The 19202-nt window shown below is 36.6% G+C and overlaps 1 protein-coding gene across 2 annotated transcripts; it reads left to right on the top strand.

Annotated features, from left to right (window-relative positions):
• Positions 1-2109: 2109 nt before the first annotated feature.
• On the top strand, positions 2110-18783 carry LOC125665832 (uncharacterized). Of its 2 annotated transcripts, XM_048898730.2 has the most exons (6): positions 2110-2222; positions 9723-9790; positions 10446-10593; positions 14360-14584; positions 17258-17477; positions 18348-18783. In XM_048898730.2, exons 2-6 carry the CDS (start codon positions 9742-9744, stop codon positions 18579-18581), a joined length of 876 nt encoding a protein of 291 aa, XP_048754687.2. In that variant the 5' UTR covers positions 2110-2222; positions 9723-9741; the 3' UTR covers positions 18582-18783. The 2 variants fall into 2 exon arrangements, with proteins under 2 accessions (XP_048754687.2, XP_056007012.1); XM_056151037.1 differs by lacking the exon at positions 2110-2222 and having other exon boundaries at positions 9518-9790.
• Positions 18784-19202: the final 419 nt, after the last annotated feature.

Genomic DNA, 19202 nt, shown 5'->3' with positions numbered 1-19202 from the left:
TAAACCAAGTGTGGTGTTTCAAGGAGCTCAGTTAATTTTGATTAGAACCAAATTCTATCTGTCCAATTAAGATTCCATTTGTAATGGTCTAAGCCATGGCGTTCCAAAGATTTCAGCTGGACATGCAAAAATCTTCATCTGTCGAGTTAATGATTAATTAATGAGTATCATTAATGTAAAAAGGCTGTAGAAATAATTTGTCACTCCTTTAGTTGTGTGGCATTTCTATGTACAACCCAAGATTGTTAGTATACATGAGATATAATAAAACATGTTTTGGAATGTAGTTATTGAGCAATTCAAGAGATAAGTCAATTGTACCGAGGTAAACTTGATTTTGTACCATACACACTCCTCTGTCTATGATTAATAAACATTGGACAGGCAGATCGTCTGCCGTGACAGTGCACTTAATTTATCACGCAAACGCCTATGGTGATAAAGGACTTCGTTTTTGAGGTCTCGTCAAAAAGATCCGAGAGCTTCACTTCAGATCTTATACTGAACGCTTCATTGGCGAAAGAATGGTTATGGCTGTTGCATTTTAATGCCTTGGGTTTGTCCAGGTCAGGTTTTGAACTCGTGACCTTTGAATTCTATCACAAAGGTGAGTTTTTTTCATGAACAACATCAAATATATATGAATTTGTTGTGGAAGAAACGTGCATTCCTGAAAACTTTCACGACCTCCATCATGTCATGGTGATGAGGTCAGAGGAGATATTATTTATGCATGGGGAAAATGCCAAATATTTACATACATGGTGTTAACATCTGATTAGATACGCGAGAGTATGCCCTGCGTGTGATCAATTTTAAATCGTAAATTAAAGGCAAAGTACTGACAAATAAATTGATGTTACACAGGTTTTAACATTCTCGGTTAAAGTCAGCATTTCGCAAAATCTATAGTCGTTATAAGAATCTAATTAATTTTACAAAAACAACATGTCATTGGGTCAAATGCTGACTGACTTGTTTCATGCCAATTTTACACGACAATTCCTCACGATGAATTAAAGACTAGACTTTTTGACATCATAGACATCCAAAAATTACGTTAAACACTACTCTGATTCCAAGTACAAGTACTCTGAAGTTGAAATTAAAAATATGCTGGAGTTCTTTATAGACAATATCTTCGTGGTCTTTGGTGATCAGATCTTCCAACAGTCTGTTGGAATTCCCATGGTCACGGATTGTGTTCCTTTGTTAGCTGACTGTTTATATTCTTATGAGGCAGCATTTATTCAAAAGCTTCTACGTGAGAAGAAAAAATACCTTGCTATGGCTTTCAACTCGACATTCAGATATACCAACGACCTTTCATATATTAACAATAATAATTTTCATTCACATGTGGATTCGATATATCCCAGTGAACTCGAAATAAAAGACAGCGCAGAGTCCTCCATATCTGCTTCGTACTTAGATATTTTATGTAAGCATTTTGCAAATTCTATGGTTGTTGTAAATAAATGATTTAGTTTGACAATACGCCCTGTCTTATGGTCAAATGCTGTCTGACGTGTTTCATACCGATTGTTGGGCCGTTCTTGGCACACTGATTTTACTACGGATAACTCCGTTTACCTGATCAAGATATATAGCTCACGGCGGGTGTGACCGGTCGACAGGGGATGCTTACTCCTCTTAGACACCTGATCCCACCTCTGATATATCCAGGGGTCCATGTTTGCCTAACTCTTTATTTTGCATTGCTAATAGGAGATTGATTACTGTTCGTTATCTTCACCTTTCATGAGATTGATCATTGTTCTTTATCTTTACTTGTTCAAATTGATGTACGAGTATAAAGGCATAATTATTTATTGCAGCAATTTGTAATAACTAGAACATGCCTCGTATAAACTTCAAAGTCCAATTTATATAGATGTTATATTCGGTAACTTGATTCTATTCACTAAAGTTATGATTTCACCGTTTTGGCATAACGCGAGTATAGCGAAAAGTAAACTCTCACGAAAACAAGTCTGTATACAATATGTTTCCTACTGACTGGCGAAGCATTTTGTAATTATTCAATAGCGATCTGACTTGCACCTGTCGCCTATACATATATACTTAGTACATTACTCGATTCACCTTTGGCAAAAATATTTTGCACGCGCCATTTTTACATGTAATACTATTATTTCAAATGTTGAAGATTGAGTCATATGCCTGAACAGCAGGAGCAACCGTCGACAATGAATAAGTCCGTGAGTAATAGATGTTGTAAAAAGCTATCATGAACTAATAAGAACTAAGTTTTAGTTGTATTAATAATGTTTAAAAATGTTGGGAATTTATCGTTTTGATTTCCCCCCATATTTTATGATGCATTGTACGTTTGGCAGAATTGCATGTGACGGGATTTCTATTCATTCTAGCTTGTTGTCCTGTTTCTAATGAGCTTGTTGTCCTGTTTCTAATGAGCTTGTTGTCTTGTTTCTAATGAGCTTGCTGTCCTGTTTCTAATGAGTTTGTTGTACTGTTTCTAATGAGGTTATTGTACTGTTTCTAATGACTTTGTTGTACTGTTTCTAATGAGCTTGCTGTCCTGTTTCTAATGAGCTTGCTGTACTGTTTCTAATGAACTTGTTGTCCTGTTTCTAATGAGCATATTGTATTGTTACTAATGAGTTTGTTGTACTGTTTCTAATGAGTTTGTTGTACTGTTTCTAATTAGCTTGTTGTCCTGTTTCTAATGAGGTTATTGTACTGTTTCTAGTGAGCTTGTTGTCCTGTTTCTAGTGAGCTTGTTGTCCTGTTTCTAATGAGTTTGTTGTCCTGTTTCTAATGAGCTTGTTGCAATGTTTCTAATGAGCTTGTTGTCCTGTTTCTAATGAGCTTGTTGTCCTGTTTCTAATGAGCTTGCTGTCCTGTTTCTAATGAGCTTGCTGTCCTGTTTCTAATGAGCTTGTTGTCCTGTTTCTAATGAGCTTGCTGTGCTATTTCTAATGAGCTTGTTGTCCTGTTTCTAATGAGCTTGTTGTACTGTTTCTAATGAGCTTGTTGTACTGTTTCTAATGAGCTTGTTGTACTGTTTCTAATGAGCTTGTTGTACTGTTTCTAATGAGTTTGTTGTCCTGTTTCTAATGAGCTTGTTGTCCTGTTTCTAATGAGCTTGCTGTACTGTTTCTAATGAGGTTATTGTACTGTTTCTAATGCGTTTGTTGTCCTGTTTTTAATGAGCTTATTGTGATGTTTCTAATAAGTTTGTTGTACTGTTACTAATGAACTTGTTGTCCTGTTCCTAATGCGATTGTTGTCATGTTTCTAATGAGCTTGTTGTCCTGCTTCTAATGACTTTATTGTACTGTTTCTAATGAGCGTGTTGTATTGTTACTAATGAGCTTGTTGTATTGTTTCTAATGGGCTTGTTGTACTGTTTCTAATGAACTTGTTGTCCTGTTTCTAATGAGCATATTGTATTGTTACTAATGAGTTTGTTGTAATGTTTCTGATGAGTTTGTTGTACTGTTTCTAATTAGCTTGTTGTCCTGTTTCTAATGAGGTTATTGTACTGTTTCTAGTGAGCTTGTTGTCCTGTTTCTAATGAGTTTGTTGTCCTGTTTCTAATGAGTTTGTTGTCCTGTTTCTAATGAGCTTGTTGTCCTGTTTCTAATGAGCTTGTTGTCCTGTTTCTAATGAGCTTGTTGTCCTGTTTCTAATGAGCTTGCTGTCCTGTTTCTAATGAGCTTGCTGTACTGTTTCTAATGAGCTTGTTGTCCTGTTTCTAATGAGCTTGCTGTGCTATTTCTAATGAGCTTGTTGTCCTGTTTCTAATGAGCTTGTTGTACTGTTTCTAATGAGCTTGTTGTACTGTTTCTAATGAGCTTGTTGTAGTGTTTCTAATGAGTTTGTTGTCCTGTTTCTAATGAGCTTGTTGTCCTGTTTCTAATGAGCTTGCTGTACTGTTTCTAATGAAGTTATTGTACTGTTTCTAATGCGTTTGTTGTCCTGTTTTTAATGAGCTTATTGTGATGTTTCTAATAAGTTTGTTGTACTGTTACTAATGAACTTGTTGTCCTGTTCCTAATGCGATTGTTGTCATGTTTCTAATGAGCTTGTTGTCCTGTTTCTAATGACTTTATTGTACTGTTTCTAATGAGCGTGTTGTATTGTTACTAATGAGCTTGTTGTATTGTTTCTAATGAGCTTGTTGTATTGTTTCTAATGAGCTTGTTGTCCTGTTTCTAATGACTTTATTGTACTGTTTCTAATGAACTTGTTGTATTGTTTCTAATGAGCTTGTTGTATTGTTTCTAATGAGCTTGTTGTCCTGTTTCTAATGAGCTTATTGTACTGTTTCTAATGACTTTGTTGTACTGTTTCTAATGAGCTTGTTGTATTGTTTCTAATGAGCTTGTTGTCCTGTTTCTAATGAACTTGTTGTCCTGTTTCTAATGAGCATATTGTATTGTTACTAATGAGTTTGTTGTACTGTTTCTAATGAGTTTGTTGTACTGTTTCTAATTAGCTTGTTGTCCTGTTTCTAATGAGGTTATTGTACTGTTTCTAATGAGCTTGTTGTCCTGTTTCTAGTGAGCTTGTTGTCCTGTTTCTAATGAGTTTGTTGTCCTGTTTCTAATGAGTTTGTTGTTCTGTTTCTAATGAGCTTATTGTGATGTTTCTAATAAGTTTGTTGTACTGTTACTAATGAACTTGTTGTCCTGTTCCTAATGCGATTGTTGTCATGTTTCTAATGAGTTTGTTGTCCTGTTTCTAATGAGTTTGTTGTTCTGTTTCTAATGAGCTTATTGTGATGTTTCTAATAAGTTTGTTGTACTGTTACTAATGAGCTTGTTGTCCTGTTCCTAATGCGATTGTTGTCATGTTTCTAATGAGCTTGTTGACCTGTTTCTAATGAGCTTGTTGTCCTGTTTCTAATGACTTTATTGTACTGTTTCTAATGAGCGTGTTGTATTGTTACTAATGAGCTTGTTGTATTGTTTCTAATGGGCTTGTTGTACTGTTTCTAATGAGCTTATTGTACTGTTTCTAATGACTTTGTTGTACTGTTTCTAATGAGCTTGTTGTATTGTTTCTAATGAGCTTGTTGTCCTGTTTCTAATGAACTTGTTGTCCTGTTTCTAATGAGCATATTGTATTGTTACTAATGAGTTTGTTGTACTGTTTCTAATGAGTTTGTTGTACTGTTTCTAATTAGCTTGTTGTCCTGTTTCTAATGAGGTTATTGTACTGTTTCTAATGAGCTTGTTGTCCTGTTTCTAGTGAGCTTGTTGTCCTGTTTCTAATGAGTTTGTTGTCCTGTTTCTAATGAGTTTGTTGTCCTGTTTCTAATGAGCTTGTTGCAATGTTTCTAATGAGCTTGTTGTCCTGTTTCTAATGAGCTTGTTGTCCTGTTTCTAATTAGCTTGATGTACTGTTTCTAATGAGCTTGTTGTCCTGTTTCTAATGAGCTTGTTGTGTTGCTTCTAATGAGCTTGTTGTATTGTTACTTATGAGCTTGTTGTACTGTTTCTATGAGCTTGTTGTCCTGTTTCTAATGAGCTTGTTATACTGTTTCTAATGAGCTTGTTGTCCTGTTTCTAATGAGCTTGTTGTCCTGTTTCTAATGAGCTTGTTGTCCTGTTTCTAATGAGCTTGTTGTCCTGTTTCTAATGAGCTTGTCCTGTTTCTAATGAGTTTGTTGTACTCTTCCTATTGAGTTTGTTGTACTCTTCCTATTGAGTTTGTTGTACTCTTCCTATTGAGTTTGTTGTACTGCCTCCAATATGAAAGATAACTGATAAAGATGTATTATACACTTAAAAGTTTATTCAAAATATGGCTGCTATCTTCTGAGATAGATGAGTGAGATTAATCGATGGAAATGCTTTCAGCCGCAGAAGATTTTCATAGATAATATAAGAGTGAAATGATGACACATAGATAATATAAGAGTGAAATGATGACACATAGATAATATAAGAGTGAAATGATGACACATAGATAATATAAGAGTGAAATGATGACACATAGATAATATAAGAGTGAAATGATTACACATAGATAATATAAGAGTGAAATGATTACACATATGAGTGACGTGATATGCTCTTCTAATGAGGATTACCCATAGTGCTCTGGAATAATGTCGCCGTCACTGCAGTATACTTTATTGACAGTCCCGTATGTGCCGTAGATAAAATGAATAATTGTTTGGAAAGTTAAATTCCAGACAAGCTTTTTCATGCCTTCGTACGTTGTGTTGTTGTTACATGCTTCCCCACAGTGTAGTAATTTAACGAGAGTTATGGGACTTTGTGCTAAATATAGCTATCCAGACTTTTCTCTACAAAGCTTTGAAAAAATTTGACATGTGGTGATAGTATGAGTAGATACACATTAAGTACAATTGAATTATTCTAGCAAAAATTGTAAAACTTAGTTTCATGGTTGACTGAATCAATTCTTGTACCCTGTCTAGTTCTGTGTATTGTTTTTATTGTGTGAGATTCAAATAATTTAAAGCTACAGAATATGATCTGAATTTCGACAGTTTTTGTCCACCTTGTAAAACACTGTTGAATTGTCGCACGTACGTATTTATAAGGCTGTGCTACGTATCAAACGTTTCACCTGTTTTAACCAGAGTTATTTGGTTTTAAAGCGTTGTTTACAAACAAACTGTCATTCGGCCATTTCTAATGCATATTCAGAAGATAAATCAAGCGACAGTCACGTGTCCAGTTCAGAATACTCTATGGTCTGACGTATATTTTGTTCATTGAATGCCGTGCCATAAGTTTAAGAGAAATAAAAAAAATATCAAATACCTCTAAGCAATCCGTTGTATCACTGTTCGTTATCTTCACTTTTCATTACGCTCTTTCAAACCTAAGTTTAGATAGTTGCGTCTGATTATGTATGTAGATAGGGAATGGAAGCGTGGGATGGCAGTTGAGTAAAAATAATCAATTACCATTGATATCTACTCTTTCTCATTGAAGATGAATCATATAATGTGCTTCTGATTAATGAAGGCCATTCTTAAACTGAGTTGATTGACACATGCGCAGATTCGACATATCCACTGCGAAATAGAGACAATTGGAAGTTAGTATATCATTGCATGATCCGAGCTTTCACATTGGCTGAAATCCAACCTAGAAAATGAAAGTTATATTCACTTCCCCGCGTCCTGAGGTGAATATTATAACATTCGATTTTTCCAACGACGAACCAAAATTGATTAAATTGGGAGTTTCAAAATGGTTACAAATGATTGTTATGTTTGTGCTGTTTATTGAAAACTTGCGTCCCTACAAAAATGAAACTATATCCGGAGTAACCATATTGCTGAATTATATCAACAGTAAACCTGATCTAGATCGGTATCGTTTGTTAAGGTGTAATAGCCGTTTCAATGTTTTAAATTATAAACACAAACTCAAGTCTCTAATCACTTTCCCTTAGATCTTGCAGTGTATCTGTATACGACAAAGATGGCTGATCGTGACCACACATCGTTTTGTAGGGTTTTAGTCGTTTCAACTGTTTCAAAGTATTCAATCATATATTAATGAAAAGTAATCGTGAGTCGGGCGCCATCTATAGTCAGATAACTTTGGTGCTTATTTAAATACAAAATTCATGCAATAAATTCATCAAAAACAAACTTTGCAAAGAGCTGTCTTTCTTTCTTCATTGACGGTGCCATAGTCTTTTTTTGACAAGGAAATTCGAAAAGCTAATGAAACGTATTGCTCAAAATGTCCAAAAGAAAAGGTGAAGCTAATGAATAGTGATCAATTTTGTTACTCCTATAAGCAATACAAAATAGATTGCTGGGCAAACACGGACCCCTGGATATACCAGAGGTGGGATCAGGTGCCTAGGAGGAGTAAGCATCCCCTGTCGACCGGTCACATCCACCGTGATCCCTATATCTTCATCAGGTAAACGTTGTAATCCGTAGTCAAAATCAGTGTGTAAACAACGATCCAAGTTTATACGAATTGGTATGAAACAAGTCAGATAGCATTTGACCGAATGACAGGTTGTATTGACAAACTAGATCGTTATATAGAAACGACCATAGAATTTGCGAAATAATGATTTTTAAAAAAAAACGGGACTTTAGAAACCTCTGTAATATCAACTTGTTTGTCAGTAGCCTGCCTTGATTTAAAAACTGATCATACGCAGAACAAACTCTTGCTTATCGAATCAATTGAGATATATAAACACCATATGCAGGCAATAATGGAATATTAATACATACATGTACATGCACATGTATTTGGGAAGTTGACGATGGAGAAGTTGAGGTCATCCCGTTTTTTTTCATAAAGTTGAGTTGTTAGTTTGCCGTTAACATTTATGTTCATTAAAATGTCTAAGTACGAAGCAAAAATGAATTTAAATGTGTTAATTACAAATATATATAATAAATCTAATATGGTAAATTAAGAATACATACCTGATATTTGTTTTGAAACATTCAAGTTTGAACGTAACGAATGAATTTGATCTTGAGTTAAACAGTAAAATTTCACTTATTTGATACAAGTTGGACACTTCATATTAACATTATATGCAAGTGAATAGTAATTAGTATCAAAAACAAAACATTATCCCATTTGCTTTTAAGTTTACATAAAATATGATAAATAAATGCCTGATACTTAATTTTGAATTCAGGCACACAACCCAACCTGTTGGAAGGATCGCCCTACCCCCTCTCCCCATTTCTTTATGGCAGTAGGGAAGAGACTGTAAATTAAACCTTGCCTTGAACTGAAGAATCGACTTCTTCCACGCCTTGCCCAGACGATTTAGGATTTAGAGATATGGTGTGAATTTTCAGAATATTGTCACTATGCCTACTGTATGCATTGGCTGACCAATAGTGTATTTGCCTAGATGTGTCTTGACCACTTTCTTAATTGTACTTTGGTTTGTACACGAGTGTTGTGTTGAGACGTTCTGTCAATTTATTTATTGTTCTTGTAAAATTACTTATGTGTGTTTACACGTTTTATTTTATTCTTGTTTGTTTGCCACAGTTTGGCCTTTCTTGGATTGTGTGTAACTGTGTGTCGTCCATGTTGATTAGCGTAGTAACTGGTCACGTGACGTAGAAATGGTTGTTTAGCCGCCTAGTGACTGTTTGGTTGGTGTTGTCCAGGTATTGATCTATGTTGTCGTGTGCAATTTGGTCTGCCGAAATTGTGGCGTGCAAACTAGCAAATTTGGACCAGTTGGCACAGTGTAGACCCAAGACTTTGATGCAGGAAGCCAATAATTGACATTGTTTTGCTGAATGCTTGATTGACCTTTTCTTAAGGTTCTCTCTCTTTCTCGATCTACTAATTTACAATGTAACTCTTGTAGCTTGTTCATTGCTTTGTATTACACAATATAGAGACATCTTACTTAACAAACAGAAAGGTCAATATCACGTTGAGGTACAAAGTGTTCCACATACAACTTTAGTCTACAAATAGATATACACATACCAAAGAAAATACCGGTAACTTGTGATTGGATTACGTGTTTTAATGTGGAAATTTCATTGACGTAGATTACTGCCAATTCACAGTAAAACAAAGAAAGTTCATTATAAAGTTTATTATTTAGACTACCGTCCTTTATCTCTTTATCTTTATTTCTATAGATCTCGAGCACGTCAGACCGTTATAAGAGAGGGGTCACCCTCGATCAAAATGATAACTATTATCTACTGTCTTTTATTCCGTTTTGAACAGGGCCTCGTCTGGTGACGCTATGAACCTTCTAGTGACCGGTCTACTTATTGTAGTCCCGCTTGTAAAAGGTAAGAAAGGAAATCCACGATGTGGTTTTATTGCTCTGTATAAACTCTTCCCGCAAAAAGTTTATTTTATCAAGACTTACTTCTTGTTGCACTACCCAGAAAATATCCCCCTGGGTTATTTTCATCTCCTTTCACCCTCTTCCTGAGAATTCAAAACTGGGAGACATGAACACATTTTCGTAAATCTGAAGCAGAGATAAACTGGCTTGGGCGAAATTAAGGTGAGACGAAGTCCTCAACGTCTTATTTATGTGGGCGAAATATTCACGAAATACAGTAACGATAACTGTGCATTGAGTCATTTTTGTTTCCTGTGTGCCCCGATACTGAAGATCAAATGAGGGTCATATTGTTTTTCATTGATCTCTCTTCTTCCTTGTACATGTATGTGCAACTTTACCCTTGGTTATAACTTTTGAACTGCATGTATAAGATGGAGAAATTTAATGAACTATGAAAGCAGACCACTCATTGGTGTCATTGCTAAATCTGCTTCAACCGAACGCGGACACACTATTTCAGAAATGTGTCTTATTCATACTTATACTTAAGATGTCTTAGTATATCGTATTATAAATCCTGCGTCAGTTTTGGGGTATTTATAGCAAATGTTTGAATCAATATCACTCATTACTCTAAATTTCTTGACTTACAGCGGCCCAGTTTGAGAACGGCCACCAAGTTGGAACGGTTACAAGTCACTCTATAACAGAAGCTTCCGGTTTGTGCGCAAGTAGGACGCATCACGATGTCCTCTACACGCATAACGACTCGGGTGATACTCATCGTATTTACGCCATAAGGTACAGTACAGATGTATATAGTCTAAAGTTATGGCGATTGCTTTGCAACCGGAAGGTCCGATTCTCCATCTCGGCGGCGCGTCAAACCCAAGACGCCTATTGTAGGTAGTGACTGTTCCTTCGCCAAACCAGGGCCGTAAATTAACCTTTAATTTGGAGGAGGCAGGAAATTAGGCGGGGGTCTGGGGGCCGCCCAGGCCCCCAGACGCTGAGCACATTTTGTGCACACTGAGCACGTTTCGTGCAAAATCCTTGATTCTAGGGCCTTCTAAGATGTTACTTGACTAACTCATTCTAAAAGAAAGATTTGGAATGCTTTTTAAGGGAGGTATCATGTTCTTAGTTATTGGAAACAACATAAATTCTAATGAACTTTAAATTTAAATTTTTTTTGGCTCAAAAGTTGGAGGAGGCAGCTGCCTCCTCCGCCTCCATGTAATTTACGGCCCTGCAAACGATCGACATTAGATCGTGAAAGTTACAGGTCTATTGAACATGACCTTCAAAATGGAGGTCTTGTTTCGTGGTAGGCGTTGGCACGATCAAGAACTCTTACTGTTTCGACTGTAAGAGCTATGCATAATTTAAAATTTGTGGCACTTCACCTAAGGCTGGTGCACTCTCTACATGACTGAAAAAATCACGACGTAAAACAACACATAAACAAACATGCTCTCTCTCTCTCTCTCTCTCTCTCTCTCTCTCTCTCTCTCTCTCTCTCTCTACCTACCTACCTACCTACCTACCTACATATACCAATAGCATTTTCAACAAACTGAGGGCATCCGTTTATGTAAAAAAAACAAAAAAAAAACAAAAAAAAAAAAACCACACACCAAAAAACCAACTAAATCCTCGCTAAGGCCAAACTCATAATTTGGTTTTGTTACCCATGTTAAAACATCAAGTAACATTTACTGGAGACATCACTTTTACCATCGCAGACATATACTGCTTGATAAACTGACAATCCGGGAAAGGTTTATCACTTTGAAATAAAAAAAAAAAAAAAAGTTTAGTCCCTGGTGGCAACAAAAAAAAAAGTTTAAAGTTCAAGGTCACAAAATACCTTGGTAACAAAAGAAAGTTTGGTTGGTTGTATATTGTATGTGGAGACGTCAGCATTGCCGGTGAAGGGCTGCAAAAAGGTCTATGCCACAGGCAATTGCATCGCGTGGGGTCGAATTTACTATATAAAAAGTATATAGTAAATTCGATCCCAAGCGATGCAATTGCCTGTGGTCTATGCTCAGCGCTTACGGCCTTTGAGCAGGGGGGGGGGGGGGGGGGGGGGGTCTTTATCGTGCCACACCTGCTGTGACACAGGGCCTCGGTTTTTGCGGTCTTATCCGAAGGACGCCCCATTTACTTATTGTTGCACTACTCAGAAAATCTCGCCCCTGGGTTATTTTCATCTCCTTTCGCCCTCTTCCTGAGAGGGGAATTCTATGGCAAGCCCTTTTACTATTTATTCGTAAAATAAGATATCTCTTTAAATAAGAGAGATATCTCTATTGGTTAAAGAGATATCTCTGTAAGTTAGAGAGATATCTTTTACGCTAGGGAGATATCTCTTTAACCAAAAGAGATATCTCTTTAAACAAATGAGATATCTCTTTACGCTTGGGAGATATCTCTTTCTCTTTGAGAGATAGCTCTCAAAGCTAGAGAGATATCTCTCAGAGAGAAAGAGATATCTCTCTAGCGTAAAGAGATATCTCTCTATCGATGTAAAACGAGATATCTCTTTTGTTTAAAGATACCATGTGCGAACTTTCACATAGATTCATCCCAAATGAGGCAAAACTTTTTTCTTCACCGGACTCATTCGCTTTAAAATTTGATGTGATACATAAATGTATAATGTATATTGTACCAGGTGTAGAACTAAATTCAAATTGAAATTCAGTTAATCTTAAACATATGTAGTTCGATTAAAAGCAAGTTCGATTTAAAAATACTATGTTTGGGGAAAATTGTTCCAAAAATTATTTCATCTTTTACAATGTTGTTTTCGGGGGGGGGGGGGGGGGGTACCTTTTATTCATTGGATGGGCTCATAAAATCTTTTCTTACGATACCAGTCAGAATAAAGTAATAGAATTTGAAAGGGGTTGTCAAAGCCGAGAAAACAGATGGTGCCAACAGGCCCTTGCTTGATATTTTTATTAAAACTTACTATGTAAAATATTAAGCAAGCGCCTGTTTGTACATTCATCCGCAAAACACACCGTGTACAAATACATAATAATGCATTAGCATGAGGTATCAATATGAAATGGTGGATTCTGAGGATGACTTCCTGTTCTCTCTGTAATTTCTGTATCCCTTGTTCATAATAAGCCTTTTGATTTTGCAAAATGTTGACATCCTCATGACATTATTGCATAATTCCGTTCCGTTCCGCGTTTTAGCAACATCTCAGCCATCACGGTAAGATTTACTTTGGCGGGCTTCCGTTTTAGGGAGAATTCCTTAAGTATTCAAACTAATAAAAATATTGGAAAGAGATATCTCTTTTTCAATGATTAAAGATATATCTCTTATACTTTGAGAGATATCTCTTTAGGAATTCTTAAAGAGGTATCTCTTTAAGTGAAGGAGATATCTCTCAAAGTAAAAGAGATATCTCTTAAAGTATAAGATATATCTCTAAGTGAAAGAGATATTTCTTAAAGTGAAAGAGATATCTCTTAAAGTATAAGATATATCTCTAAGTGAAAGAGATATTTCTTAAAGTGAAAGAGATATCTCTTTAAGTGTAAGAGATATCTCTAAAAGTAAAAGAGATATCTCTCTAATTGAAAGAGATATCTCTTATTCAGAGAGATATCTCTTAATCTTAAGAGATATCTCTCATTTTAAAGAGATATCTCTCATTTTAAAGAGATATCTCTTTGATATAAGAGATATCTCTTTAATTTAAAGAAATATCTTATTTTTCGAATAAATAGTAAAAGTCATGGAATTATAATCTGGGAGAAATCACGACACGACAAGTATGGGTATTCTAACCCAGATTCTCAAGGGATTCAAAGGTTTGAATTTTGGGTCAGACTCATATAGGTGGAGGCCACAAGGTCAACCATCATGGTATCAAAGGAAAATTCGACTCATGGGGAAACTATGTACAAATTTGAAAACTCTACCTTAATTTGTTCATGAGATATTGCATAAGGTAACTTATGTTAAAAGCAGATGAAGCCAAATTAGTCAAGGTCACAAGGTCAAAGAATTTGGTATCAAAGGAAGGAAATGCACATGTAGTGTGAAATATATGAGGGCCCTATCACCCTCCATTTAAAAGTGAGTTTCGGACCGGCAAAACCATACAATGGTCCTCTTTGATACGGGAACATTAAACTATAGAAAAAGATTTTCAACATTATTTTATTTTAGTCAGAGCATTAGTTCTACTCGGTGGAAAAGGGGACACAAAATTCTGCGTGATCTGAGAATGAAAATCCTTTCTGTTTCATTTTATTCTCCTTTATTTTGAATTCAGTCATCTTCTGGAAGCGACATGTTAAAAACTACACACGTGATAGAGCTGCTCCGAATCCGCACGGTAATTCTGATCACATAATCCACTTCTCGCTACATACAATGGAAGTATTCCCGCCATAATCTTATAATCCACTTCTCGCTACATACAATGGAAGTATTCCCGCTACAGCAGCTTATTTAGAATAAAAATGTTCTCTGTTAGGGAGGTGTTTCAATCTGTTTGCTGAGGAAATTAATCAATCTATCGATCGATTTTTAGTGCCACCTCCGGACATCGTCTTGGTACGATTTACATTAATGGCGCCCACAGCCAGGACTGGGAAGACATCGCCTGTGGTCCGTGTACTGGGGGATCGGGACACTGTATCTACATAGCGGACACTGGAGGAAATGCGGGCGGTGATGCAAATACAATTTATAGAATCCGTGAACCGGCTCACATTCACGACCAGAGTGTAAATCTAGACGGAACTCTCCAGTTCAGGTCATTACCGTTATTTTACCTATTGTAGTTAAAAAAATATTTTATCAATTATGAATTTAAAATACCGGTTTTTTTAAATTTTTTTTTTTTTTTTTTTTTTTTTTTTAGATTAAAGCACTTTTTAATTTCATTGTGCGTAAACCGCAGAAGGTATTATAATGGGCTAGTTGTATTAAATGCGTCCGTCAATCGTGGTCAATGTTTTCCATTAGAATTTTTGATGTGGTCACTCTTAGTTTGATTTGATTTTTCAAAAAAACCTTTTTTTAGCATTATCGCTTGTTTTTATGGAAATAGCTTACGAGAATATCGAGCCCGAGCCTTTAGCAAGTTGTTGGAGGAATGTTACGAGCACTAAGCTTTTGCAAAGTCAACAAAGTAATGCATATCTTGTTCACTTTGTATCTTTATCTATCATATTTCATAAACATAACATATATTTTGCCCTAGACTGTTTATATTTATTTATGAAATCACCAGTTTAGTTGCGAGAATACACACAGTGGTTTCCACTCTTATCTTAAAATATTTATCTTAACTATCGTCTGGATTCTCTCTCCTCCTTCGTCCTACCTGCTTCCAAATACCTTATCAAATAAAAACCTGATAATTGATATATTTTTTAAGTCAGATAAACTGGCTATATGGGAATATGTTTATTGCATTCATACGTTAACGTACTGTTTAGAATACATTCATGTTAAATTTGAACCCCTATCGTTACCCCACCCCACCCAGAGCCAACGTTTCAACAATGTATAGTCTGCATTTTATAAAGATTTTTCATTTTCAATTAGAAAGTGTTGCTTCATTTTACCACGTGTGACTTCCGGTGAAATATCGATCCCGATAAGTACAATCTAAAATACAGTAAGCGATAAATTTTCTTCAGAAAAATTGGTGGCGCGGGGGTGTGCGGAATATTACTAGCCTTATAATGTATAGTTAATAAGTTATGGAACGCCAAATGAACATATATTTAAATGTTTGTATCTACTGTTTGTATCCCCACTCAATTTACAGTTTTGAATATGCCCTACCTGCTCCTTCTAAATACCCAAATTAGTATTGATAAGCATTTAAGACGGTCTTACACGTAAACACTATATATGCCTAGTTTGGCCCTGGCCTGGAGACTATTTCTACCGCGGGGATCATGAAATTTACAATTTGCTAGCTTCCTTCCTACTCTACATGACTATGATTTAGTTGGGGGGGCTTTTCTTAAGGATATGCGATTATATTTGAGAAATGGTAAATTTTTGGCAGCTTTTGGCCCTAAGACCCCAGATGTGCAGGAACAATTTATGTCCCTCTTATCCCAAAGATGATTCATACAAAAGTTGAAAGGAATTGGAAGGGTAGCTATCCAGGTGGAGTTTAAAATGTTCAATTGCAGAATAATAGCAATAGGTCACCTCAGTGACTCAGGTGATTTTAAATTACTGACAGCTACTCCCCACAACACGTGATCTTAAATTACTGACAACTCTCCACAACACGTGATCTTAAATTACTGACAACTCTCCACAACACGTGATCTTAAATTACTGACAACTCTCCACAACACGTGATCTTAAATTACTGACAACTCTCCACAACACGTGATCTTAATTACTGACTACTCCCCACAACACTTGATCTTAAATTACTGACTACTCCCCACAACACGTGATCTTAAATTACTGACTACTCCCCACAACACGTGATCTTAAATTACTGACAACTACTTCCCACAAGAAGTGATCTTAAATTACTGACAACTACTTCCCACAAGAAGTGATCTTAAATTACTGACAACTATTCCCCACAAGAAGTGATCTTAAATTACTGACAACTACTCCCCACAACAGGTGATCTTAAATTACTGACAACTACTCCCCCACAACACTGCGTCCATACCAGTATCGTTATTCGCTATGGTCGACAACTGCAAAGTGTTGTTTTACGAGCAGTTGAGGTAGATAGATTTAGAAAAGAAAACCTTTATTTCTGCTTTCAATTTGGTAGATTCTCAGTCTCCATTTTCAATTCACTCTTAGGGCGTTCATTATTTTCAGTAACACGTAAACGATTTGTACCTCTCTTCAAATCCTTTGTTTTAATTGTTACAGGACCTTTCTTGTATTGATTTGTACCTACTCAATAAATGAATAAATTACACTCATCTTCAAATGGTTTAAAGATAGGTATAATGCACTTATCATTATCTGTAATGGGATTAAAGATAGGTGTAATTCAATTACAGGAAGATGTAATTCATTTGAAGCTAGTTTCAATAAGTGATAGATGATCATTATTTACATTGTTTAATCCATTTAGACCCATCATTAATTATATCTATCCTTATTCATTTTCATACCGATTGTTAAGCCGTTCTTGGCAGACTAGTTTTGAATACGGATAACTCCGTTTACCTGATCAAGATAAAGGGCTCATGGCGGGTGTGACCGGTCGACAGAGGATGCTTACTCCTCCTAGTCACCTGATCCCACCTCTGGTATAACCAGGGGTCGGTGTTTTTTCAGTTCTTATGTTTGTATTCCATATAGGAGGTATGAGATTGATCACTGTTCGTTATCTTCGCCTTTCATTTGGAGATAGCTAGAAATATTTGAATATATGCTACTTTGGTGTTTCATCATCAGGATACTCAGTGTAATATATTTATAGTTGGGATCAACATGACTGTGAAACAGTGCTGGTGGATCCAAGAGGGGAGGTTTACGTGGTGTCTAAAGTTGGTCCAGGTCACCATGGAAAATTCGTCCATCTTCCGTCCAGCGCATGGAACCAACACCACCACGTTTGGGTGAACGACGGGGTGTACCTCCCCATCACAGCCAGCAGCAACAGCCCTGTGGGAGGGGACATATCACCGCTGGGAACAGAGGTGGGTTTCTGTGGGAGGTCACATATCACCGCTGGGAACAGAGGTTGGTTTGTGTGGGAGGTCACATATCATCGTTGGGAACAGAGGTGGGTTTCTGTGGGAGGGGACATATCACTGCTGGGAACAGATATGGGTTTCTGTGGGAGGTCACATATCACCGCTGGGAACAGAGGTTGGTTTGTGTGGGAGGTCACATATCACCGCTGGGAACAAAGGTGGGTTTCTGTGGGAGGGGACATATCACTGCTGGGAACAGATGTGGGTTTCTGTGGGAGGTCATATATCACCGCTGGGAACAGAGGTGGGTTTCTGTGGGAGTTCATATATCACCGCTGGGAACAGAGGTGGGTTTCTGTGGGAGGTCACATATCACCGCTGGGAACAGAGGTTGGTTTCTGTGTGAGGTCACATATCATCGTTGGGAACAGAGGTGGGTTTCTGTGGGAGGGGACATATCACTGCTGGGAACAGATGTGGGTTTCTGTGGGAGGGAACATATCACTGCTGTGAACAGATGTTGGTTTCTGTGTGAGGTCACATATCACCGCTGGGACAGAGGTGGGTTTGGAAGGTTATCCTACATAGCTAATTACGAATTAGGTCTTTTTGTGAGGCTATGGCAGCTTCAGAAACGGAATACATGTTTTTGCTGACAAAAAGCGATGGTAGGACTTTGAATACTACTTTAAAAGATATGTGACCAGCCATGAAATTTTGATTCTAAATGAGGAACACAAAAGAGGGTTGCAGGCCAAAAAATGGCACTCATGATTTTTTTGGTCAATTTGCTCTAATAATTAGAAGGGGTTGGAACCCTCGTACCCCCTTTAGATCCGCCGATAATCATAATAATAATTGTTTTATTTACAGCTCCTGTTAAAAACATATGGTCATGTGTACTACTGGCATATCCAGGACGGTAACTACGAGGCACACATTCACAATTACCCTCAGGCGCTGCCCTACCACCCTGAAAGACAAGGCGAGTCCGTCTGCTGGAAAGTGGACAACAGCGGCTACTTCACGCTCTCCGAGGGCGCCAACTCAGCCCTCAATTTCTACAGGCGAATATCCGCACCTCCCTCTGGGAGCATTGTAGGATAAATGTTAAAAACGGAAATTGCAATGCTCAGAATGTATAGATGATAATGATGTATATTTAGTTACACTGAAGTTGTGTAATCTGTTGAATGAGGAATCTTCTTTGAGAACAGTACCTCTGATCTTGTTTTCATTTTACACTTGAAAATTATTAGAAATTTAATTTAGAATGAAAATTGACCTCCATAAATGGATTCAAAACGCACTTGAAATGTTGTATGTTTATCAGGAAACACAGTCAGGAACGTATATATTTTGCCTTTACTTGTTTGAAACCTTTGACTAATCTGGGTTTCAAAATAGCAAGAGTAGCAAATTAAAATAAATAAAATAAAAATAAGCGAATTGACATTTAAGATTAGGGCTCTTGAATTCAACATGTTTATAAGAATTTCAACAAATCTAAAAAAAAAAAAAAAAAAAAAAAAAAAAAAGAAAGAAAGGATTTTAAAAAAGGAATTTAGGGCCGCTGGACATAATAATAATGATAATGAAATTATTTCAATATATACAATTTAATCATCGAATATCTAATGATTTCAACTTTTCCATCGTCAACTTCCCATCTTTACGTAGCAATATCCCAGTATCACCTGCATATGGTGTTTATATCTCTCAACTGAT

Source organism: Ostrea edulis, chromosome 10 (genome assembly GCF_947568905.1).
Source record: "Ostrea edulis chromosome 10, xbOstEdul1.1, whole genome shotgun sequence".
Taxonomy (NCBI): Eukaryota; Metazoa; Mollusca; class Bivalvia; order Ostreida; family Ostreidae; genus Ostrea; species Ostrea edulis.
The sequence above is the reverse complement of the archived record's forward strand: the minus strand, read 5'-3'. Positions and strand labels throughout refer to the sequence as shown.